General features: G+C 41.2%; 2 protein-coding genes across 5 annotated transcripts in view; one reads left to right on the top strand and one right to left on the bottom strand.

Moving 5' to 3' along the window:
* Positions 1–3200, top strand: part of LOC130182222 (protein ABHD15) — a 5011-nt gene extending 1811 nt beyond the window's left edge. The window contains exon 3 of the mRNA XM_056396962.1: positions 57–3200. Coding sequence (XP_056252937.1) covers positions 57–789 — 733 coding nt within the window. The 3' untranslated portion in view covers positions 790–3200. The remainder of the gene's footprint in view (positions 1–56) is intronic.
* On the bottom strand, positions 1209–26722 carry LOC130182221 (serine/threonine-protein kinase TAO1-like). 4 transcript variants are annotated; one of them, XM_056396960.1, is made up of 22 exons: positions 23272–23859; positions 22211–22300; positions 16522–16780; positions 15959–16030; positions 14733–14834; positions 14576–14621; positions 14357–14453; positions 14129–14242; positions 13540–13631; positions 13030–13123; positions 12484–12565; positions 10045–10212; positions 9580–9786; positions 9056–9190; positions 8590–8826; positions 8348–8476; positions 7792–7875; positions 7588–7707; positions 7255–7494; positions 6933–7145; positions 6004–6186; positions 1209–5652 (listed from the first exon to the last, which is right to left on the bottom strand). In XM_056396960.1, the coding sequence occupies exons 3-22, from the start codon at positions 16651–16653 to the stop codon at positions 5152–5154; spliced, it is 3048 nt and encodes a 1015-aa protein (XP_056252935.1). In that variant the 5' UTR covers positions 16654–16780; positions 22211–22300; positions 23272–23859; the 3' UTR covers positions 1209–5151. The 4 variants fall into 4 exon arrangements, with proteins under 4 accessions (XP_056252935.1, XP_056252936.1, XP_056252933.1 ...); XM_056396961.1 differs by having other exon boundaries at positions 22211–22297; XM_056396958.1 differs by lacking the exons at positions 22211–22300; positions 23272–23859 and adding an exon at positions 26139–26722.

Below are 26722 nucleotides of genomic sequence, written 5' to 3'. Positions count from 1 at the left end.
GATATGAATGAAATATGGACATAATCAATGTTTTTTTCTCATGGCTCCGGTGTAAGGTACGCAAATTCCTTCAGAGCCGTCCTGGATGTGGATCGGGCCCTCGGCTCTTCCTCCCTCAGAGACTTTGAGGAACGGCTCTTTTGCTCCTCAGCCCAATTTCAGCAGAGATCCTCTAGACCTCCAGCAAACCCTGGGCTGAGCTCAGGACCTCATTCCCCACAGGGCCTGGCACCTTCAGTGGCCTGGGCTCTGGGCGAGAGGGCTTACCCAGCCAAGGACTGGGACAGCTACTGGGAGAGGAACGAACCACTGAGAGATGCAGATGAGGTGGCCGTGCCAGTGCTCTGTATCTGCAGCCGTGACGACCCTCTCCTTCCGCCGGCCTCCACGTTGCCCATCCCCCTTTTCCAAAGCAATCCTTATTTCCTCCTGGTGTTGACAGACAAAGGAGGGCACTGTGGATTCACTATGGAAGGCAGAGAAGAGATGGAGGGAGCTAGGACTGAAAATGACGAGGTGGAGGAAGCCAGCTGGAGTCACAATGTGGTTCTGGAGTACTTCAGAGTAGCGGCTGATTTCCTGAAAGGAGAGGAGAGGAATGGAGCAAGATGGGGTGGTCCGCTAGGAGAATACAGTCAGGCTGGGCAGAGGAACAGGATCGGAAACATGGCCCCTCCTCGCAGGAGGAAAGCCACCATGACGAGGAGACCAAGACCACAGGCGCCTGGACAGAGCAGGGTGGACGCAGAGGAGGGGAACTTCACCTGGAAGAGGTCCTATACACGCTGAGGAGAAAGAGATGGTGGAGGATGAGCTCTGCAGAGAAAGACTTAATCGACTTTGAGGACACATGATCTTTGGTAAAGACAAACGAAAGTGACAAAGCTTCCCTTATCAACATTTAGTATTTATCTCAACATTGTACTTATTAAAGCAACAGGTTTTCAAGCGATTTAGCTGCCAGCTGGTTTAAGAAAACCCCCCGTGAATGAAAAAGAGATTATGCAAATTGAACAAGCAGTCTGAAGACGAATACAACTTTTTTGGCCGGGCTTTAAACAAAACTGTCATGTTACATTATAATACCTCAGGCATTTATGACAAACAGTATAAAGAATCCAATATTTAGGCTACAATTAAGAGTTTTGTAAACTTTAAATGCTTTTACTTTGTCATGCTCCTCACACACAAAACACCATAGGACAAAGAAATATTAAAATTACTTTATTACAGATGATTCTTTATCCAGTAGCCCTCTTCCAACAAAAAATAGTAATTACAAACAAAATATTACATTTATCCCCTAAACTTTGTTTCTGAATTTCTTTTATACATTTTAAATCACTTTGTCATCTGTAAGGAATAGCTTTTCTCTTCTGCTATGCGACATTCAGCTTTTTGCACAATCTATACAATTTAATACAGTTTAATACAGGTCTCTGGACCAGGGAGAATAAAACAGCAAGATCCACCAAATGACAGGAGAGACAAAAGGAATACTGATAAACAGACTGTACAGAGACATAACCCTGCCTCCCGCCTACCCTCGGCCAATGGCAGCCGTCCCTCAGCACACTGAGGGGGATCACAGTAGACTCTTTGATCTGGTCAATCACTTGTGCAATCAGTGCAACTGATCCAGTTCAGAGTGACCAAGGTCTAAAGCTAGACTCTGCCCCAACTGCCTCAAAAAACACCTGGGAGTTCTAGTAAACACAAGAGACAGTCTAAAAATCTGCCACTCGTTTGGCCCTCTGCAGACATCACCTGAAAAATAAAATTAGCCTTTCTGGTATTAAAAGGAAATAAAACACTAAAGAGCTGGAAACGAAGTTGATAAAATATGATGGGTACAATGCAATACTTTTTGAAAAGAGAAGTGGGACCACCACATTCTGTTTTTTTCCCCTGTGTTTTCAGCCATGAGAAACAACAGATTTATAAGTTGAGTTCAGGGTGGTAAGGTTTAAAAAAGGCAAGTGTGAAAATGCTTTGTTTATAATCAGGACTAAAGAGGGCGCACGTTTCATAAATCCGACATAAAAGTCAAAATGATATCAGTGGACCCCACGACATCTAAGAGTAACCCTATCAAACAACAGATATATTTTCACTGTCTTGTGCAAGAATTTGGAAACGTTTTCAGGTTGTAGAGTGCACTAAAAGTGTACGCAGCCAAATATTTTAGAATTCAGTAGCTTTTCAGATTTTATAGATCTTTAAAAAGGATTCTTTCTTTTTCGGTGTTATTATAACCTTCACTTTAGGCTAGTGAGTCTTCTAAAAATCAGTCTTCTATATTGGGTATCATAATGTCAGTAAAATATAGCCTATGCTACAGCAAAGGCTACACCTAACTAGATTTCAAATTATGTGCAAAATCATCCTCACTCAGCATTAAAACAAAAATGTTGCCATTTACTCGAGGCAATCTGACCTGGAGTTGTGTTGTTATTATTCACAACAGAATATCTGTAACAAGTTTCAGAACTCGCAGCTGCAGGTAAGACAGTGAAAACCCAGCGGCGCTAAAACATCTGGATACCGCTGGTCTAAAACCACGTCACTGTGTCTCCATCACAACAAGTTAATTTGTCTTTGATTTGTCAATTAGATTTCCATATTTTCAAATTCAAAATATACAATATTAACAGGTTTCCTGTACAATCCACCTCTGAAATCATATAATGCAAATTCTCTGCATTTCACAATAAGACTTCCACCTTTATCGCTATAATCCTTCTTTTTTTTATATATAGATTTATATAATAATACACATATTATTTATTTTTATTTTTATATATATATATATATATATATATATATATATATATATAAAAATAAATAAAAAAAACATTTTCTTCTTTTCTTTCACTTGAAGAGCTCTACGCAAATAGATCAGGGAGGGGGTGAAGACCACATCAGGCTCAGGGGGGGAGGAAACGGGAGGTGGAGGGAAAGAGGGAGATCGGTGGTCAGAACATGACATTGGGGTCACCAGGGGTGAGACAGAGCGGGGTGTCAGACCGGGGAAGGTTGCAGGGGCATGGCAGCGGAGATCACAGCATCACCACCCATCCACCCACTGAGACATTCAGCAGTCACCAACCAGCAGAGCGAGTGGAGCTCCTCCGCGCACCACGTGTTCATTCATTTTACTTCTGCCCCTTTAAAAAGGTCTTTTTTTTTTTTTTTTTTTTTAAGTCAAAAACAACACACTGGGACATATTTAGACAACTGTGAGGGACAATGTTACCTACAGAGTTGCCCCAAAAACAAATGATTTTTTGACCTAAAATTTACCTGCTGCTGAGTGTGTTTGCTCATTTACAGCCAACAACTAAGTGCACTACTTTTTAGAAAATCTGATCTTTTTTTTATATTTTTTTTAATTTAATTTAATTTTTTTACTTTTATGTCCCAATCTGACTTTCACAAAATTTAACCCTGTACATGCATTCATCATCCAAGTGTGCAAAGGGACATATTGGTTGACTGGGGAATAAAAAATGTACAATAACTACTGTAGGTATGTATGTGTGTGTGCGTGTGTCAATATATCTGATTAACATCTAGTTTGGGTAAAGGCCTGTGCCAAAGTGCAACTCATTGTCAAGTCACGACACCCTGTGGTGAAGTTCAGCTTGAGTGTTCTTGAGGTAAGCCAGCAGGCATGGTTCAATTTGTCAATTTTTACTGCATAGTGCATCACTAAGACAGAGCCAGATTAGACCAAGAAGTTACTGCAAACAAGTGAGAAGTGAACACACAGTTTTGAAATTATTCAAGTAGAGGTTGAGTGCTGCTGAAAACCCATCCCTGTCGTGAGGGCTGTGGACTAATAAGGCTTCAGTATCCCTCAAACTGGCCGTCCACTGAGCAGGTGTGAGTGAAGGGCAGAGGTCTGTGGAAACCCAAGAGCTGAACCAATAAGGCTGAGCATGCTCTCCTCCGGTCCAGCAAAAGATGCATCTACTTGGCCTCAGAGTATGAACTGAACTTCCACGGACATCTCCGGCACAATCTCATTAAAAACATAACAATATATTGGCATGAATAGTCACGACGACACATCCGACTCTGCACCCTTACATTTGGCATCTTTGCAGCCCTGCCTGTAGTACACAATAACCTTTAATTCCAGGGAAGTTAAACCTGTGTGGCGTTGAGAGTATTGTTTCATTAAATCACTGCACCAGGTGATTTCACTGCTTAGACTGCCTCTCTGGTGGAAGATAAGCTTCTCAGTTAAGTCACTTCGGCTGGAATGAAAGATTACATACTTTTAGCTATCCAGTAGCTGTCCCTGCACTACTTCTATAAAGTCAGAGATACCAACTGGTACTCACTTACAACAACCTTTGTTCTCTTCTTCTATTCATTTTCCTTCTAGACTCTGTCCAACATGTCCTGAAACGGTTTGTTCTTCAATTATCAATCTTACATCAGAACCCTACATCACCTGCTGCCTTCTCTTTTGCCTGAAACTGCACATAAACAATAATCTCAATAAACTTTCTATCATTAAGATATCTCTGCTTAAATCTGAGCCGTGAGTGGTTTGAAGGAATTTGCACAAGGACAAATATTTATAGTTGTTTTAAAAACTGCACACACTGTGCAAATTTTCCCATAATGCACCTTATCGTGCTACCACAAAACAGCATATAAAACAGCATACTGCAAATAAACAACTCTTTATCATAAACTCCATGGTAGATAATATTTATACACTACTTTGTGTCTATGGCAACAGAGACTAGCATTGCAAATATGAACACATAAAATAGCACTCTAGGCTACCGTAAAAATGACACTACTGCGTTATGGCATACTGTATGTGGCCCTCAGCCATCTTGGATTGGTCTCAAGACTGTTGGGTTTCCACAGACTGCTGCTAGCAGTAAACTGGTGTAAGAGAACAGTAGTGATGGAAGAGACACTGGGATGAGGTAAACCCAGTCTCAGTACTGTGCAGTGTGTGTCAGACATACTGTGGGAGATTGCAACAAGTGTGTGTGAAGCATGTGTGGTGCATGCATGGTGTGTGTCTGTGTACAGTGTTACATTGGTGCACAAGAATTTTACTTTAAGACAATTACTGTGTTGCTCGTGTGTGTGTGTGTTTGTTTATGTGTGTGTGTGTTCGTTCTAGGTGTACGACAGGTGGGATCCGTTGGATATCTGAGAGGTGATGCTGGCGCTCCTGCTCATGCCCTGTTCACTCCTCCCCCCTGATGACGTCCTCCTCATAGCCTGTGGGCTGTTCCTCACCCCTCCCACGCCGCCCCCGCTCCCCCTCTGACTCCCTCCTCCGGGGTGGTGGAGGCTCCAGGGTGGCGGGCCCCCAGCCAGCATGGGGTGACCCCAGGGCTGCTGTGAGCTGGAGCCCCCCTGGTGGTGATGACTATGGTGGCCTCCTCCTCCACCTCCTCCGGGCCAGTGGCCTCCCCCCTGAGCCCCCTGGCCTCCCCCACCTCCTCCGCCCCAGCCTCCCTGGGAGTCGGGAGCCAGGTTAGTGAGCACCATGTTGCTAAAGCCCAGCCGCATGGACTCCGAGTCAAAAGCCTCGATCTCTCGGGCCTGGCGCTCCAGCAGTGAGCGGATTCGTTCCAGGCGTTCGTTCTGCAGGGCCAGCATTTCCTCCTCAATCTGGAGAGATAAACACAGTGAACAAATGAGTTCTGGCACCAGACTTTGGAACAGTCACCCCCTTCCCACTGTTGCAGTTTCCTGACTGTTTTAAACAACATTTTAAAACCCACTCTTTTAGGAAGGCCTTTCTATGACATTGGATAACTTCAAAAAGGTGTGGTCTGGGTGGTGACTGGTTTCTGTGTTCATTTTATCTGTTTGTATTTTTGAATGTGATGCTCATGTAAAGCATTTTGTAACCAGAGTTAAAAACACACTTACTTATTATTGTCAACAAAAGGGTAACCAAAACCAAAAAAACACAACTTGACTGTCAACTGTCATTCGACAACACTAGACTTTTCTTACTTTCTGCTCCAGCAGAGCCCTCCGCAGAGAGACCCTCTGCTCCAGCTCCCTCCTCTCCTTGTCGTGCTGAGCGTCTGTTTGCATCTTGATCTTGCTCTGGTATGCGTTGAGCAGCTCCAGCTCCTGTTGCAGCTGCATCCTCAGGACCTGACACTCGCCCTCTTGAGCTTCATCTAACCGCAGCTGAGTAGAGGCAAGCGAAAGAGAGAGAGACATAAAGAGAGATAAAACAAAGTCTTTCTTTGTAAGTGTCAGTGAGATATAAAATATTTTATTAAGGAAAAGAGATCTCTCAAGTAGCCATGAAAATAGAATAACTCATTCATATCCCTAAAAACTGAATATAACGTTTTGACTCAATAATCCTGTATCTGATTTAGAATGATCATATATAATATAGTCATATCAAAAATGGCTTTCCAAAATTCAAGGATTTTTAATGACTTTTAAGGATCCATTTTGTTACAGTCAATGACTTTACAATGAAAATGGACTTACCGCACCGAGCATACTGACCATACTGAGTATCAAAAACTGTTGAGCACTGAAAGTTTCCATAAAATGCTCATTCAGATTTTTAGTCTTGTTTAAATGTTCTTTAATTTGACTTTTCCTGTTATAAATAATCATTTTGCTAAATGTAGAATGTATTTTATTATTTAAGTCCCTAAGGCAGCTGTTAGTTCAGACAAATTAAACATTGATGCATTTGAGAAGGTTGGCTTATTTAAAACAGTTCTGTGGAAAAACATTTTCAATTCATTAATGGTGTATTGACACCAGCACTGAAACTCTGCCATCATGTTGACACTGGTATTATTTCAAATGATATCCAGCCGTAATCAAAAGTGAGTTTAATGACTAAATAAGGACATTTTCATATTTATACTTCATAAGCCTTTTAGACCTGTTCTCATTCTTCTACTCACAGCCTGCGTGGAGAGCATTTCATTGATGGAGTGGTCGTACTGCTCGGCCAGGATGGCCAGCTTCCTGGTCTGCTCCTCCTTCAGCCTCTTCAGCACGGCCTTGTGGTCAGACTTGGGCGTGGTCTCCAGCAGATGGTTCCTGAGGGCCTTGTACTGCCTGGTCTGGGTTTTGCAAGTCTCCTGGAACTGCTTCTTGATCTGAAGCTCCTTTGACTGTGGAAGGAAAAGAAATGAAATTGTTGACTGTTGGGTGTTTTGTGTGTGTGTTATAGTGTAAGTCACAGAACAGCATCTAACGAAAAACTTCCATCACTTCATGTACCTTGAGGCTCTTCGGCTGCTGTCGGACTTCCATGACATGCTTGCGCCTCAGCTCTCTCTCCCTCCTCTTATTGTATTCCAGCTGGTTGGTGAGCTCTGTCTGGTGCTGGGTCCGGATCAGCTCTGCCCGTGCTTTCTGGATCGTCCCCAGGTGCCTGAACTCCAGCTCCTGCATCGACTCGTGATGCCTGAGCAGCATGGCGTGCTCCAGGTCCTTCTGTGTCTGCCGTTTGTTCAGCTCCTGAAAAAAAGATGACAGAATGCAAGACGACAGTGATCAAATAAAATTCTCAGTGGGTGGTGGTGTTTGGTTCTTGCTGTGTGTTTTCAGCACCTCTCTGGCCAGATCCTGCTCCACATTGTGTCTGGCAATGAGGATCCTGCGTTTGAACCTCCGACACTCCAGCTCAAGGTACTGCCTCTGTCTCCTCAGCAAGTTGGCCTCCTCCTCAGCCTGGGAATGGACGCATCGCGGCATTACAATAATATAATAGTCATTTGGTCTTAGAAGTGTACATAAAGTCGGAGAAATTCTCACCTGGAAGTGCTGGATGTTCTCTTTCTGCTTGGACAGCCACTCCTGCTTCTCCTTCTTGGGAGTTGACTGGTTCTCGCTCAGCTCCTGCCACACAGGAGTTATTTTGTTTTATTTCAGTATGTCAGGGCACTGCCGTTATCGGGCTGTATGTCAGCATTTAGCACACCGACATTTAGAAATGCAAGAATGGGTAGGCTGAGCACTGCCTTCTTCAGCCTGTGTTGGTGTCAATGATTATGTTGACTGGAGCGGAAACATTAGTCAGGTAATCAGCAACTAATTTGATAACTGATTAATTGTTTAAACCATTTACAAGCAAAATGCCTAAAATTCTCGGGCACCAGCCACTCGAGCCGACCCAGTTCTGTGTTGCCTAACGACATTATTAAGCCTTTGTGTTTCCTGTGCAGTAAGTGTTTACCTCAACTACAAACCTAAAGAAGTTCCAAGTACATATTTATTTCTGCGTTTAGCTGATTTTTTTGTTGTTGCCGAGACCACTAAATCATGGAGGAGATGATTGTGTGTGTGTGTGTGTGTAGTTCAGGTGTTTTACCTCTTTGAGCTGCTCCTTGCGTAGTTTATACTCCCGCTTCTGTGACTCCAGGAAGCTGCTGAGCTCCTTCTTCTGCTGCACCTGGATGTGCTGCTGGAACTTCTTCTCATCATTGGTAAATGTCTTCAGCTAAACCAAAAACAAATATTAAGTAAGAGACAAAAAGCCACTTTGAGAACAGTGGATTTTTCCTTTAAATTAATACTTTGTGCGTATTTTTCTTAATTTGCTTGTCCACATACATCTTTCTCCAGGGCTGCCTGGTGTTTTTTAAGCAGCTTTTCCATCTCCTGGGTGAAGTTGCTTCTCTGACTCTCCAGCTCTTTGTCCAGCCTCAGGCGGTGCTCATCCATCTCCCCTTTCAGCTTGTTCTCCAGGGCCATCAGGTGCTTCTGATGTTGCCGTCTCATGCGTTTGTATCCTGACATTTGCTCCCGTAGTTCGGAGTCCTGCTCGTGTTCCTGCATCTCGCGGGTCACCTGCAAGATTCGGACGCCGCAGAGAATCAGCACAGTTCAGTCACATTTAGATGATTTTAAAATTATGTTTGTAGAGAGGTAGAACGACATCTTACTCAAGTCTGTAGGTATAACAGCAAAGTTGAGAGATTTTGTTAAATGTAGAACACTTCTACTTATTTCTCAAACATTAAGTACAAATTAGTGAGTAAGATAAGTGAGATGCATGGAGGAGTAAGTGTGTTCTCACAAGTGACGCTGTGCGTATGGTGGCAAAATGCTCTCTGTTGCGGTAGTGCTTCCTCGGAGCCTGAGCTGGTGTTGCCTGGGGCTCAGAGGGTTGACTGCTGGCTGCCTGCTCCCCAGAGAAACTCTCCTCTTCCTCCTGGAGACATAAGGCAGCACCGTTAAACATGTTATTCTGTTGCAGTAATTAACAGTTCACATACAAAAAAGAAGCTTTGGGAACACGAGAACATTTGGGACAGAGCGACAATGAGAGCAGGACAGAAGAGAGGAGAATCAGGAACAATCCTCTACAACAAAGTGCTACAGAAACATCACAGCAATTAAGTGTCTAACTCTGAATACATTCATCAGGCTGCTATAAGAAACTCCGCACTAACTTCATGCAACATCCTACAAAATTTGTTGTCTTGATGTCCCCAATTGCAATGCAGGATTTTAATTTTTTATTTTACCCCTTTAATGAATAATGAATATAATTCCTCACACTTCCTGTAAGAAGGTGTGTGTCTGAGTAACCCCACCCACCGGTTTGAGGTGTATGACGGAGCTGTTGGACATGACAGTGTGGTCTCCCTCCATCAGATCCAGCTCGCTGCGGCTGTCCTGGGCCGCTTCGTTCAGACTGTTGACAGAACTGCTCTGGGAGCTGGCGCTGATGGACATGCTAGGGATGGACTGATTACTGCCCACACTGTTCACCGTTCCGGTCCGACCTCCCCCAGGCTCCAGCTCCTGCAGATAGAGCGGAAAGAGCACAGAGAGAGACAGCGAGGGAGAGAGAACGAGCCAGAGAGGGAATACGAGAAGACCAAGAGACACAGACAGACAGACATGCATACAAACCAATGCATACTTGGTTATTTTCTATGCATGATCGGATGCCATGAAAGTGGCAAATGTATTTCTATCCTCTGAAATCCCCCCTTCAAATCTTGTTGTATTCCAACTCTGTTACTTAAATTTGATTTTCACATACAAAGGTCTACACACCTCATCTCCATCCTGGGTTTCTGCTGTGGGTCCGTTGTGGGCCTCCTGAAGGAGGATCTTCTTCATCTTGCGGTACTGCAGGTTATCCAGCTCTCGCACTGCATCCTTGGTCCTCTGAATAAGATCCATCAGCACGGAGTCTGGACGTTCACGCTGCAGAAACGCATGCTAGAGGGGAGGGCGACAGGAAGGAAAAGACATAGGATTATTGGACAGAGGAGTCAGAGAAGAAGAAGACAGGATAAAGTGGAATGACAGTGAGGAGAATACAGTAAAAATTTGTGTCTGGTGAGATGTCTGAGTCATGTCACTGTTAGACACACACATGCCCAGGTGGGTAGAGAAGACAACAGAATAACAGAGGTTATTAACATGTGAAGCTGTTTCTGTGCAATAAACTGCAAAAATCATAAACACAATAGGCAGAAATTGTTCAATATTCCAAGAAGGAAGCCTCCTAGTTAGCTCAGAGTGCTGAATCAGGTATTAGCTTCAGCAACCTGGTCAGAGACCTGGATTTAATAAGGTGGTGGAGGGTTTTGCACTCATACCGACTGTAGGGTAGGTTGCTCACACTATTACTTTGTGTTTGTGGCTGGTATATTTGGTACAATAGTAAATGTTTGTCCTTCAAAACTGGTTTTGATGAGTCCATTTTCATGATTTAGGACAAACCCAAGTCATGTCTCACTACCTGCAAGAGCTACTTTAACTTCATGTAGTCTGAATTAGCATTATTACTGCTACTACTCCTGGTGTTTCACACTGGAATGCGCCTCATGTTAGCTAACCAGAACCGTCACATGTCTATTAACAAGTTGCTTTATTTCTAAATACTGAAAATGTACATATATAACCTAAATATATATACATCACTGCTATGAGTTTTTCACCACCTGGATCCTCAATTGTTTGTAAACAGGAAACCATCTATAAAAGGGAAATTCCTATTTTTGTCAACTTGTGTCTTAGCCTCCTATTTTTTTCATTATAGCTACTGATTGTGATTTTAATTTTTTAATTTTGATTTAATCATAACCTTTGTTGTAAAGACTCTTAAGATACTTTTATCAAGGCAAGGAATGCAGGCTTCATACAGCTTTTCAAAAAACTTAAATTCTACACAAATCATTTTGAACACTCGTCTTTGATTCAGACCAAAAAGATTACATTCAAACGCTTGCTTTAGGGTCCGTAAGGTTTCGGGTGATGTAAATTCCACCATCAACCGTCATCAACATCTCTCATACGCAGATGTCCAATTTGGTATAAATAAATAGAACCACATGCATGTCTGCTGTCCTTTTTGGAGTATATTAGGGCCCATGACAGACTGGAAATCCCTGTGGCTATTGTAGCAAACTGTGTAGTACAGTGGGTCATGCGGATGAGTAACTGTCTGAACTGGCATGACAAGAGATGACAAAAAAAAAGAAGACGAAGAAATAGAGAACATCCTAACAGTTTTCCTTTTGTTTAAGCAAATACCATTTTGGAAATTAACATTATGGGCTCAAAATACAGTCAAAAAGATTTAGAACTTGTAGAATAATATGCACAAATAATTCCAATGTTTGTAGCTGTAATTCAATCTGTAAACGTGTCAAATAAATCTGAATGAGAGACTCAATTTTGTGAATGTGTGGAAAAGATTTGTATTTATAAAAAAAAAACAAAAAAAACATAACACACAAAGACACAGTGAAAGAAGTGCTTTTGTGAATTTTGACCCTGTTTTTACACCTGAATATGACAGTCAGAGTCCATTCAGAGGGCAGGTGGTTTTATTACTTGCCATCTGTGCTGCAGGCCCTGAGAGGTGTAGTAGATTTTCATGATGGATGATGAAAGGCTCTTCCATGACCCAGTTGGGTTTTCATACATTAAATGTTTACTGTTATTTTCTACAGCATCAACAAATATAATTAAACCCAGCTGAGTGACTGAAGAGCCCCCGCCATCATCCATCCTGAAAATCTGCTACACCTTTCAGGGCCTGCAGTGGAGATCAGTTTACAAATTTTTTCAACCCTAATTTTAGCCCATATAACATTTAAAAAAGAAAGACACAGTGTGCAGTGCTTCCATACCCCAAGGACAACTTCCATTAACAATAGTGAGTCCATTAGAGGGCTAAGTGACAGCTGCTCAATTACTTAGCAGTGGATGGAGAAGTCACATCTCTACAGTAATTACATCTGTGTTCTTTCAACAAAACTGTGCTGTGTGTGTGCGTGTGTGTGTGTACATGTTGTGGTTGTGTGTGAATCCGGAAGCAGAGGATTAGTGAATCAAAATAGAAGCTTATGGAGGACAGAACAGAGCGCAAACATCAGAGAGAGAGATTTATCACCAGAGGCCTTGTCAATCTCCCATCTTAACAAACTGACCTTGCTCTCTCTTTCTGTGTCGCAGTGTACAGTGTTTGCATGCACTTACGCCCAGCATGTCATCAGAGTGCGGCCTGTCCTGGGGGATTTTCTGAAGGCAAGAATCGATAAAGTTTCTAAAGTAATCCGTCCTGAAACAAAGATGACGAGGCGGAGAGTCAAAACAAAACAAGACACCTACAAAAGATATTCTTTAACGGAAGTAAACACTATCAATTTGGGTGAAAAATATACACAACATAATGTGAGAGGAGAGTATTTCTCTTTCCCCTCCTGTGTTGTGCTGGCTATCAGAGCGATAAAATATCTCTCTACTACCTGCACCAACTCTGAGACATTTATATCAGAACAGACTACAAAGCTACATGTACCTGTTATCAATAATCTCCAGATTTCCCCCAAAGTCATAATTCAGTTTTACAGTAATCAACAGTAAATAAAAGTAAGAGTAGATTCAATTCCTTCCATAAAAGTAGCAACCTATAGAAGTAGAATTAATTTTGTTTCAAAAGCAAACATATTATCAGTTTGATATATTGTATGTGGTGATTGTATGTGATTGTGTGTGTGTGTGTTAGTGTGTGAGTCACTTTACCATTCACTAGATTGCAGCGTGGGGCTCTCGTTCTGCGCTATGTGGTATAAGGCACTCATTGCATTCATGTTAAACAAGGGAGGCTTCCTCTCCGCTGAAACAGAAACACAAACACAAACAATCAGTCCATATTCCCTATTATTAAATTACAAGTTTATTCACAATAGATATATAACAGCTTAAAAAATAACGTCCTGTTTTACTGCTGCATTCATAAATATTACTGATTTATCTGAACCTTAAATCAAACCTTGCTTTAACCTTGCAAAACATTGCTTAAGTTGATGTAGCTGTCAAGCGTTATTCAAAGAACTATCAGTCAATTTGGCAGCAACAGTAAATCCTGTGTTTAGAAAGGAAGGTAGGGCTGGGGCTTCTGAGTAACATTCAGTTAACAGATTGTGTATTTAAGTATATTGAGCACAAGTTTTATACCCATGTTTATTAAAAAAAATCTACAGCAGTTACATCTTAACACACACACACACACACACACACAGGGTCACCTACCTAATTCTATACAAGTGATCCCCAAGGACCAGACATCCACCTTCCCGTCATACTGGCCCTCGTCCATAGCTAGAATCACCTCTGGGGCCATCCTGGATGGAGAGGAGGAGAAAGATAAAGTGGGATGTAGGACACAGAGAAAGATAAATAAAAAGAGAAGGGGCGCTTTTATTGATATTTAGTCACACTCATCTTCTTAAGAGTACAAAAAAGGAACGTTTGTTTTACTATAAATCTCCAAACTAAAAGGTATTGTCACTTTATTCCTTGGAATGAAATAATGGTGTTTTTCATGACTCATCTAAGTAGTTTCTCTGCAGCATAAATAACATCAAAAAAGCAGCAACTCCCCCTCCTAGAGAGGGAGTTGCTGCAATCACAGCAGCAAAGCATTTGAATACTTCAGCATGCAGCTTTTACTTGTGTGTGAATATGCAAACAGGGGGAAAAAACTTTTTACAGGCAAATCCATTTCATAAATCGTTGCTTCTTCGAGCAGACGCTCAATTAGAGACTGTTCATAAAGTCAACATTTTGGTCCGCACAAAATTGAACACAGACACGTTCAATTCTCTCAGTTCTCATTTACCAATATGGCGTTCCCACAAAGGAGTTGGCAGGTGAAGCGATGGAGGCAGAGCCAAAGTCTGCCAGTTTGACCTGCCCAGGCTCAGTCAGCAGGATGTTTCCTGCCTTCACATCCCTGAGAGAGAGAAAAATGAGAGGAAATGTGTGTCAGAACAGGGGGTATGTGGGGGATATATTGGTTACAAACACTTCTGAAAAAAACAATATAGGTCATGTAAAAATCACTAACCTGTGGATCATATTGTGGGAATGAAGGTAGGCCAACCCCTGCAGAGCACCATGTGTAATGGCAGCAATTTCTACTTCTTGTAGAGGCTTTTTATGAACTGGAGGAGGAAAAACAATTTGAGCAGGAATCAACATCAGCTGAAGAGGACACATCAATATCCACTTTTCTTTCTGTGACCTCTGAGAGATAGCCAAAAATGTGGAACACTTTTAGGCTCACCTTCTAGCAGATCAGAGGCTGAGCCCAGACAGTACTCCATCACCAGCTAGAAACAAGAGACGAAGTCAGGAATAACAATTTATAGACACATATAGAACCCTACACACAGCAGAAGGACATAATCTTCCAATTCAGTGCATGTAAACAGGTGATTTACCCATGCTGTGTGCTCACGGAGGTAGCAGCCTTTGTATTCTATACTGTTGGGGTGCCGGATCCTCTGGAGAAACTTTACCTCCTTTATAATGTCCTGCCATTTCTGTTGAGGAAAGAAGGGACTTAAAAATAAAACAGGCAATGCATTGATTCTCTTCACAGATTATGTGTAATCTGATTATGGCTAATCTGAAGTCATGAGCTGTATCTAGGACGACAACAGTGAAAGTGAGCGCACAGGACTGACCTCTTTGAGACTGTAAGGTTAAGTGATTTCATACCCAACATTAATACTGTGGTCCAGAAGCTCTTTATCTGGCCCCGGACAACCTGAAATTACTCGATGAAAACCAGAGTCTAGATGAGGGATTCACATCTAGCAAAGTAGTTGACACAGGATTACTTCAGTCAATCCCACTTTTCTGGGAGCACACACACAGGCTCTTTTTGTCACTGGCTGTCATGTTTGGATTTCTACCGTTTCCGACTAACGAGAGTATATCACAAAGAGCAGCTACATTGATGTGAGGCGTGTTAAAGTGCACAAAAGTCAAACCGAGACATAAACAGTTTATTAATGTTTTTTTTTTTTTAAAGGCCATTACCAATTTAAAAAGGAACAATATGTAACACTGAAAGATGGCATTTAAAAGGGGTGCTGTCGTCCAAATTCAAAATATCGAAGAGTTGTCTACCACCCTCCCCCTCCTCCTCCAACCTGCCAGGTTGACGACACTGAACCTACGGGAAGGAGCACAACACTAAACTTTGACAATAGCAAGCGATGATGAGTCATAAGTTGTGTAATTTGATCAGCTAATATATATGTTTGCAATGTTTTTGCTGTTTGCAAATTATAAACCAGCTCATGTAGCAAAACCTGAACCCATTATCCTAAAAACAAACACCTAATGCTCTGAAATTCAAGGGTTAAAGTTTTTCAAGGCACAAATTCCATACAGAAGTATATTGGAGCTGATGGTAAAAATAAAAAAAATAACCCATTTGTGTATTTCATAAACACTTGTCAGTTATCTAAACAAAAGGCCAGCATCATTTTCTACACTGGTCAAACCAGGTCATACTACTGTTAAATACGTGTTTTACATTGTGACCTTACGATGCATACAAGCATAAAGAGCACAGTGTGAACATGTTTACGGACAAGTGTCTGAACTATCGTATCTTATTATGTTATATTGTATATAAATATCAATCTTGTCTCACCTCATTAGACTGTTTGCCGCTGTAGGACATCTTTTTAATTGCCACCACCTCATTTGTGCGCACATCCCGTGCCTGGCAAACACAAAGTTCATTGTTAGTTACATGCTTCAACCATAACATACAGGAGATCTAATTCTCTTTGCATTTTGCCTCATCAAGGATGTGGTTTTTCGAGACCTCTTATACTTTTTTAACCACAATGCGTGCGTTGTTCAAGAACGAAGGTCAGATCAAGAAGTCAGGGTGAGTCACATCACTCTGTTGTACCTGCTATTAAACACCATGATCGTGGGTTGGTAAAAATAACTTTGTACAAATCGTTTCTGTTCTCTACTGAAGATCAAAAAGCTTTGTTTTTCTCTAACTGTGAGGCAAACCCTGGCACATTGTAAGCTTACAGCTTAACAGTTGCTTACTTTAAGTGGTAAACCAAGTAGCTTTCAGGTACTATATTATCCACAGAAAGGAATACTGCAGCTAATCAAATACAGAGACTAATTTTGCATCACAAGTTCAAGTGCAGTGTGTCAGTGTGAGTCAGTGTGAAGATGTAGTTGCCATACAAAGTAGACGGCGCCAAAGCTGCCATGGCCAATCTCTCGGAGGTCTGAGAAAAGCTTCTCTGGGTCTTCTTTGAAGAAAAGCTCAGCCACCTCCGGATCCTTCAGGCTCCCTGCCCTTACAGAGGAGGGCATCCTGGTTAATGTAGTCCCGTATCACCCACGCAAAGGGGATGGGACTATCTGGGTGCTGAGCTACACCAAAGCAGCTGAAGATTCATCTGCAGTAATGGATGGGCCTAAGGAATCAGCACATGGGCACCTAGATGGACAGAAGGGGTGAAGGGAAAAGAGGGGAGAAAGAGAGGTGTTAGCAAAGACATGACAAAACATGGCTTGACTGATGGGATTTTGAAGATAGGAGAGTCAATGGGCAGAAAGGAAAGGAAGAAATCTCAGCACAACTTTGATGAAGTCACATTTCCTTCAAAGCCTGCTCTTCAGCTGTACCAACCACAACACAAAGACGCATGACAAATCGAAGCAAATATAAAATAGTGTGACACATAAAAGGCACAGCAGGAATGAATGAATGGTGGGAACGCAGGGCTCCAGAACATCTCTTCATATTGGCCGGCCTGTAGCCAGTCTGTCAGTTTCTACTTTAGCAATTTCATATGTTAATGGACAACATTTGGTCACATCCAAATATTTAATATTTTATGTTCCCAAGGAGTATTTTTATTTGAGAATAAAGAATAATAACAAATGTAACCTCACTCAGTCTTTTAACAATTTCCTATGCTTCTTGGTCATTATACAACCACCCAGGGAAAATCCCACCTAATGACTTCCACGTAAGTACCCTAATCCCAGTCATATGTTTATATATAAGTTATAAGTTTGCCAGAAAGGTCAGGGGCTCCTCAAGTATTTTAAACACAGTGATTTTAGCTACTGGTCCCACAGTCAAGTGCTGACCCTAATATAATCTGCTAATTGCAGAGTCATCACAAGTGCATCAGTTCAGATTGCTTCAGCGATTATTGCAGATCTGTACGCTACTGGAATGACTGGGCAATGCAAATATCCTGGCTCAAACATTGATTTCATGTCCGCTGCTATGAGGTGGACTACAGTAATGAGGGGTGAGTTGCATCAGAGGATCAATTAGACGACCTGGGGTCAAATTCTACTGTGCACTCTAAAGTGGATGCATCAATTGTGCTCTTGTTAATTCATGTAACATGCACATAAGATTAATACTGTATGTGTTCTCATAATGCTAACTGCATGCGTGTGCACATTGAATATTCTGTACCTTAACACTGCAAATTCGACTATGTGTGTGCGTGAGAAAAGCATTTCAAGTTCACGTAGCTAAAATAAGGGTTAATAACTTCAGTAGGTCTCTCCTCAGAATACACTGTAGAAACAAAGAGACAGTTACACAGTTCATGCAAATTCGTATCATTTGCCAAAACCCTATAAACTGTATTGTACAGGTGACACTGCTCTGATGTGCTGTTTGTTGTTTTCTATCAGCTTTTTAAAGTTACAGTAATTATTGAAGTCACCTGGAGGTTGTAGCTTTTACTGTCCGCTGTCTGTAGAGTTGTAAAAGTTGCAAAGGTTTAGACACAGCTGGGCATATTCCAGATTTGCTGATTTTAGAAGTGAAAAGTAGTAAATGCAACCACTGCAGAAAGCAGACATTAAAGGAAAGGAAAAAATAGCAAAAAATGACACAGTAATTGTAGCATGTGCATAGGTTTGGGCACCCTACTGAGTCAGTACTTAATAAGCACCCCTTAGCCAAATGTTTTGGATGAGGGTTGAAATACTATTCCACTAAATATCAGCTAATTCTAAGTGAAAATGTCATGCAGTCAGTCAAGAAAGTGAAACAGAAAAGAATCTGGCTTCTACAGCAGAGCAGTGAGCCAAAGCAGACCAGAAAACCCACCAATAACTACTTCAAGAAACACAAGCTGAAGCTTTTAGATCTGCCCTCATAGTCCCCTGACCTGAACCTCACTGACATTTGTGGATAGATCTTAAACATGCTGTATGTGAGCAAGCAAGACAGCCTAAAAATATCGGAGAACTTGAAGGGATCTGCAAGAAGAGTGGGTGAAACTTCCTAAATCAACAATAGAAAGACTCTTAGCTGGTTACAGGAAGTGTTTACAAGCTGTGATATCTGCGAAAGGAAAGTTTATGAAGTACTGACTTAGGATGCCCAAACTTTTGCATATGCCACAATTACTATTTTTTCTTTCTATTTCTTTAAGTTAATAAAAATAAAAATACTTATTTTCACTTCCAAAAAACACAACAACTAAATATGTAATATGTAATTTGCCTTGCTTACAGACACACAGCATCCTTTGTTCCCTGACTATAGACTTTTACCTTTCAGGCAGAGATGCATCACGTCCAGGTTATGGTTAAAAATAAATAAAAATAAAAACTTTCATCATTTGTCTCAAACAGCAGTGAGCTGCATAACAAAACCCAAACTGTCTCATGTGAAATTAAGGCCTGGTGCCAAACACACCTAACATGTATGCTTAGTGTGTTGTTTATACAGATCACAATCAAGCAGTCTGATCTGTTGCTCACTGGACAGCTCCACTCCAGCAGGGGTTAAGGGCCTGAGTCAATCGCACCTCACAATATGGCCAATCAATACAAAATCTTTGGAAAAACTTCTATCCTAGTGCCTAACAGGACGTACACCTAAAAAGAGGAAAGGAAATGTACAAACCCTCTCATAGAAAAAGTACATGCAGCCTTAAAGAATTACTCCACCCTTTTTTAACCACATCTCCATGCCTCGTCTTCAGCCAATCTGAAATTGGCAACAACCCCCCTCCATACCCAAACACCACATGGATATCATTACAGACACGCTCAGCGGGTAAAATGCTGCTTTCCTCCTTTCGGCTTATCTTTGGGCTGGCAGCACCGCTAACCTTGCCGGCTATAGTTATCAGTACAGCCTGGCAGCCTGCTGTACCAAAACCACACTGCTGGCTGAATGTCACAAGGTTTGTCCTGCTGAAAAAGCTATCCAGCTGACTGAGAAAAAAAAAAAAAAAGAGTGAAACTCTTCTACTAAGACATACAGCCCTCAAGGACAACAAATATCTTAGTGGAAAAAAGCTAAAAACTGCTGCTGGGAACAAACTTTAGTAAGACAAACAGAGATCCTGTCTTTTTGTGTTGGATACTAGTGAACAGAAAATTCTGTGTAATTTGTCATAATACTTGCAGCATAATTAGACAAGCATTGTAATGCTGATTGCTTGGCTGCTGCTGTGTTCAAACAGCCCCAAACTTGCAATTTTAAAAGGCAAAAAGAAGCACTACAAATCAAAGTTTAAACTTCACAGTTGCTTTCAAGTGGAAAGACAGGTTAATATGACTGTGCATAAAACACACAACTCTAGCATGTTGATTTGGTCACTGCTTTGATAGTGCTTTACCTGTCATACCATCCAATCTGACTTCATGTTAGAAAACAACTGATTTTCTAGCAGGACAATCCTCTCACACACTATGCACTATGACCACACCTATAGAGAAACAAAGGAGATGCTATGAGTGCAGGCTAGTGCTGGTTTCCCCCTCCACAGTTGCACAGTCAAAAAGGGAATGTACTATGTGCAAAGATCACACATGAAATATTCCAAATGATATTCAAAGCAATGCACTGTGTTCCAGGCAATACATGAGAGAAATGTTTAATATGTGTTGCGACCTGACAAACCAAATCAACTTTTCCCCAACAGCAACAGAGTGTGATCTCCACCATACAACGATACAAATGTGCCAGTTTTACTGTTAGTCCATACTAGACCACACAGAAAGGAGGTAAGAATGATAAATTAGTTACAGTGAGCACAGAAAAATTTGACATTCAGTGCATTCACAGACAGACCCCTCTGTGTCTGCGTGTGTGAGAGAGACTTGATAGTCAACATACCATTGGTTGAGGTTTTGGTCATTTTAAGTGAAAAGACAGAAAAGCTTTGACGTAGTGTTGACAAAGTAAAAATCGCTGACATACTCTAAATGACGAATTTCCTTGCATAGACAGCACTGACTGTCATGATCTACTGACAAAGCATCAGCATTAGCAGCAACACCACAACAATGTTATTAATACTCTGGTGTCAAAACTTTCTGTACTTTTTCTGAACTACAAAGACTTTTTCCACCCAACATGTGATTGTACTTCCTCATCAACACTTGATTCAGCACACACTGACTTCACTGATGGCTACAATGGGAGACCATACAATCACAAGCTAGGTTGCTAACAAGCATATTATTATTAACTAGCATTTACTGACTCTATAGCAGTTACTACATTATTTTCTAATAGTTGTAATGATAATGTTTTTCTGATGTTAAAATGTTCTGTGTGTTGTTAGACAATGTCTGTGCTTCTAAGACAACAGTGAGGTGTGGGCTTTTGGCTGGTGTAGTAATATAATTTCAATGCATAAATAATTTCATGGTCCTTCCATGTAAATGGGCCTTTTTAACGTCAGCAACTATACCTTGTCAAGAATCACAAGTTCTTTTTTTTTTAACAATTCTGCTAAAGATAAGTTGTCACCAAAGTTCATACTCTCCCAAATTTGTAAATTGATTACATTTTATAAATAATACAGGGCGACACCAAAACGAAAGGAGTCATGTTTTTTTTGTTTCTTTTAATAACACTGTCACGTAACATGAACATTACGTTTCTTTTAAAGAATGTTCACTCTCGTGTTGTAATGACTGTGCACCTTCTCAGGCTGACCCACCACCTAGTTTGTAAAGCACCACATTATGGAACAACCAAAAAAGAACCACTGTCAATATCAGCTTTATTTTCAAAGACTGGATCCTCAGACTTTCATCTGGCAAACGGGCAAATGCACTGTTACTGTAAATATGTTTTACCATTACAACTATTTTGATAAATCTTGTTTTCACAGTTAAATTTTTTCATTTTATTCCCTGGACATTTTCATTGCCCAGCATGCGGTATAGGAAAACAAAAAAAACAAAAACAAATATTTTATACACATACACCTTATTTTGATTTGCCTTATTTGGAAGGTGAATCTACAAGGTGGATATGGTGTTTGTGGGTGTCTGTCCATGTGTGTGCATGGCAGTAAAAACTGCCCAAGCTTAACCCTAAAAAAGCCCGTTAAGTTGTGAGGATCAGCCAAAATGACCTCACAACGATGGTTTCACACCAAAATTTGTCCAACAGAACCATACAATACTGTATATATAGAATCAAACTAGACCAGACTTGATTTAAGGTGGACTGGACTGTTTGTACATTTCTACTATACTGGATAATACAGCATGTATAAACCAAAACAAAAACACAATCAGATATTTATCACTATCCGTTCTTTGTCTCACAATCATACAGGCAACCAAACACTAAGTCACAAGACTGAATCTAGGAGAGGTGGACTGAACTGCAAGATGCGTGTGTACACGCATTATCACAAAGAACAGTGTGTTCAAGAAATGCAACGAAAGTTGTTTTGCTTCACTGCTCGAGAAAAAAGATTCTCTCTTGATGTATTATGTCAATTGATTTCCTCTACACAGTAAAAATCACCAAGAGGCTTAATGAAGAGGCAAACCAATACACAAAGCTGAGTAGCAAAAGGGTGTCATGGACAGGAAGAAGGAGAGAAATGGAGAGGGATAATAAATAATCAAATACCTTATTGATCCCTATCATGAAACTCTCTTAGCTGCACAGCACAGGGTCAGCTACAGAGGAGCAACTCCAGAGCAATCCTGCTGTCTGCTGCTTTATCAAAATGCAGAGAGTAGACAGAGAAGAAATACAAAGGATAAGCTAAAGCTAAAAGTAAAAGCTAATTAAAACCCAACCTAAGACCTGCTGTTTACAATCTATAACAACTACATAATACAAATACAGTTGACATAATTCATCAGATTGCAATGCAACACTTAACTCATTATAAAACAGCCTTATTTAAGCTAGCTACAATTACACTGATTACATACTAAGACTTCCAATACAAGTGTAACACTGGGTTAAAGAGAAGCCTAAAATTAGAGGTTATCATTCCTCCGGAAGTACCGAGCTCTGCCAGCCACCACAATAAACAAATTGTTACATTAAATTAGTTTGAACGCCTACACATCCATGGTACATCTACATAGTTATTGTTTAGTCATTTTGGGTGGTCACACCTCCTGTGTGTAAGCTGTGCTTGACTGACGCCTTGCTGACTCTCCTGGTTTTGTTGCACCTGTTAAGGTAGGACAACTTATACTGTTATGATTCTTTTAGATACGTGGAATTGAAGTCAGTTAGGCTTCAACCTTAAATGTCAACCCGAAACGAAATGTCATCATCTAGAATATCTGAAATCACTTGTGCGTATGTGTAGGGCCTTTGAACTGTTTTTACAGAGCTGTGGGAACTCAACTGTCATTATGATTTACTGTTTAACACATATATACATATATATATATATATATATATATATATATATATACACACACACACACACTAATACATATGGTTTCAAAATGTCCTCCAGTAAGATGCTTGATGCTGTATTGCTAAATAATTAAAGTAGGAATGCGCTGAGCTAACACGTCTTATTAAATGATCATGTATCAGCCAGATGAAACTGGTCCACATGAAATACTTTTTAGTCACTTTGCTGTATTGTAACAATGCAACTTTATAACGACAACAATGTAATTAAACTGTTCACAGGCCAAAAAAAGAACGTCTCGACTTACAGTTCAGTTAAACACAAACAACCCCAATCAGGTCCAGTGAGGTGCGCAGATTTTACACTGAAACAGAAAAAAAAAAAAAGAGCAGCAGTATCTGATCTATGTTTGTATCAGCAGATACACTTGAGTTTGGGTATTGGATTCGATGGAGAAAAGATGGGTTAGGTGTATCCCTATGTTCAAGATCATCAGCCAAAGACCAATCAAAACAAGATCTTAGCTGTTTAAGATACATTGTTGATTTCATTACCTACATGTACGCTTTTGTTCAAATGTCTTATACACTACATTTCTATCCCCCAAGATGGAGGGCAGGGTGTCCATGCTCCTGCTTCCTAGACTGATTGTGGCTTTCACTGTGGAGGAAGTGAAAACTCTCTAGCTACCCAATGTCAACAACAACACATCCAGACTTGTGGTGCTACAGAGATGATGGTGACAGAGGAAAGCAATGGAGTGACAGAACACTAAGAGGATTGGATCCATCCCATTTCTCTCACAGAGCTCCATTTACACTCTTCCTGTTGGGATAAATCTCACGAGCATCAACAACATACCGAGTTTCCTCTGAACAAGAGACAAAAAAAGACAACAATTTCCTCAGCCACCCTCAACAAGACACACAACATCCCAAGTCATCTCAGTGGCTGTGGTTTGCTCAATCAAAATTTGAGACTAAAACTGATGAAACTGTGCATCCTATAAATTAAACTGTTCATCCTATAATTAAAAAAAATGGCAGATCCCCACTTCTGATATTTTTTTAAATATTTTTTTTGTTGTTTATTTACAGTATGTGTCCTGTCCATCACCTGGAAAATTGTTTTGGATGTTCCCATCCTCTGCCTTTTTCTTCTTGCTCTCAGTCTGACTCATCAAATATGCTATTGGTTTGCAACTGTTCAGCAGCCAGCCTCAAACACCCTGAGCAGATGCTTCAGAATTCCTTTCAAGAAACAGGACCATAACTATAGTTCTTGAGTTTTTTGAACTACCATGTCACCGAAGATGCCACTGTCAGTCATGTTAGTTAACACATTTACAACCTGAGGATCACTGTCATTTGATTAGCCATCTGTTTAGCCAGCTAAAAATGATTAAATATAATAAGCAGATTGTAGTGCTGTAGTATTATAATGAGTAAGGTAATTAAGGTTCACACTATGTCATCTATAAGTACATTACATATATCACTAACAAATAGAGTTAGAGATGGCAGTTGTGGATCATATTATGGAACCAGCACTTGTTCTGCAGTGGCTGGCTGTCACTGGCTTGGATCTAGACTTTAGCAAACAGGGCAGGCTTTGCTCCAGTGTCTAATCCATTTTTCCTGGGACACACTTAAATCCATTATGCAGTGTGCCCATATTCAGCACCCCCTGATATAACACTGACATACAGACAAAAAACCACAACTTTGCAAAAGGCTTCTCCTGCATAAAGATGTTCACACTCAATAACAGCTGCGTACCTCTCATCATCAGCTAGCAGCAAGTCCTTGAAAGTAAACAAGGGGAGCTGTTCCTGCCTGTGAATGCACTGTTGTTCTGACAAGCATGCAGAGACATAAATGAACAAATGACAGGTGTGCAGATCAGCACACAGGACACAGAGAATATAGGAACGCAAGGAAAGGCAGAAATCTGTGATAAGAGTAAGAGGACAAGTTGTACCTGCCTCTCAGCTGTAGTTCATAGGCTGCATTTATAACATGTCTGTTCAACACGGTCTAAAGACAACAACAAAGATAGGTGGATTGCTCATACTGCGGTGCTTATTTGACAAGCGGAGCCAGTACACACAGCACATAAAACAAAAATGATGTGTAGGTGTTTGTGTTTATCAGTCATCAAGCCCTGGACATCAGATCTAACAGATTACTCCAAAGCGCAACGTCTTGGTTAGATGAATGGTAAACTTGATGTCACAACACAGACGTTATGCATGACTTAACCATATTCAATGTGCTATGTAAAATCATTGTGTCGATGATCCACTGTAATACATAAGTTGAGCGGCGAAGTCACAGATAAGCCCAGCAGGAGAGTGGCTTGCTGAGTGATAGCCAGTGTTACGCAATATCAACACAGAAAACTGAGGAATGCGACTCACGTCAGTGCACAAAAACAGCCATCAGCGGCCGATAGATGCGAGCTCTGCTTGTCGCTTATATACGGCAGCCACACTCGACAGTAATGATTTCTCAGACTCTCCAGGCTAATGCTGCCTGTAAACACAATGTCCGAACGTGTACGTGCCACAAACACAGAACCAGGCTTGACCAATGTCACCTACCGTCACACAGCTAGCAATTCAGACGGTATGTGACTCATGATGTCCCTTGCAGATAAGCAAACTTCCAAAACAGACACCTCCAAAGCCGAGTTTCACTTAACGCACAGCCACAGTGGACAAAAACAAAAACGAGGGAGTGGCACTGCTTGCAACGATAGTTGCATAAAGCGGATTAGCAAGATAACGTAGCTAGCTAACGCTTCTTAGAGAAAGCAATCTCTTCCCATTATTTACAACAAAACTAACCACTCAAAATTTAGCCCGCTAGCCCTGCTGTCCGTACACTGATATCGTTTGCTTATGTGTTACACTGTCATTCAGAGTAAACACCCTTGTGCTAGCAAGGGATGACTGGAGTTGCCCAGCAAGGCAGACTAAAATCTGTCGATGCGACAGACCATACAAGTTGTGACAGCAACTTTTGGTTAGCTGACGAATAGCAGCCAATCTAGCTAGCTAGCAGTCGAGCTAACCCATGTTGAAATCAAGCTCAATTGCAGCATTCAGCGGAGGACAAATCTGACATTACCCATCGTTAGTTAGCACAAAGCTAAAGTTAGCGACAAACTCACCTCGTCAAAATGAATCCACACAGGTTGAGAAGTGGGGTGTAAACGGCAAATCAATCCAGTCAGCCTGAACACGGCAGAGCAAAGCAACGAACGCCAAATCACAGACAATGCAATGCAGACCATAGAAATCAAAGTGTGAATTCGCTAGCTACTAAGTTAGCAGTGCTAATTCGCTAATCTAACTGCACAATTGCCCTGCCCTGTATAGACGGTCACGCTGACTCTCAAGACTGGCTAAATAGTTTACTCTAACATTAAGCGTTTTTGTCACCTATACTGGCCAGTGGCAAGAAAAAATTAGCGTGAGGCAAGCTACCGTGGCTACCGACTGTCAAGAGTTAACTGTCACAACGGACTGGCAAGCAGGCAGGATACTGGCCAGCTAGCTAGCTGCTAACGTTGGGCATTAGCTAGCAAAGTTTCTCTCTTCGATAGGCAGTTCCCTAAAAATGGCGGCGAGGAGAATCACCTCCCTTCCACCGTGAAGGAATCAAGAAGCAAATGAATAGACACAGAGCCGGTGCAGTCAGCTTTAACTGAGACGAGAGTACACGTGTGACAGTTTGGGAGAGTCTTGTTGATGC

The sequence above is a fragment of the Seriola aureovittata genome, chromosome 15 (genome assembly GCF_021018895.1).
Source record: "Seriola aureovittata isolate HTS-2021-v1 ecotype China chromosome 15, ASM2101889v1, whole genome shotgun sequence".
Taxonomy (NCBI): Eukaryota; Metazoa; Chordata; class Actinopteri; order Carangiformes; family Carangidae; genus Seriola; species Seriola aureovittata.
This window is presented reverse-complemented; position numbering and strand designations above follow the sequence as displayed.

Coding starts and splice junctions, on each gene's coding strand:
- LOC130182221 (XM_056396958.1), bottom strand. CDS start 16,653: ATGCCCTCCTCTGTAAGGGCAGGGAGCCTGAAGGATCCGGAGGTGGCT. Junction 10,213..12,483: donor ACTCTGATGACATGCTGGGC/GTAAGTGCATGC, acceptor CCTCCCCTCTAG/CATGCGTTTCTGCAGCGTGA. Junction 7,495..7,587: donor AGCAGGATCTGGCCAGAGAG/GTGCTGAAAACA, acceptor TCTTTTTTTCAG/GAGCTGAACAAACGGCAGAC.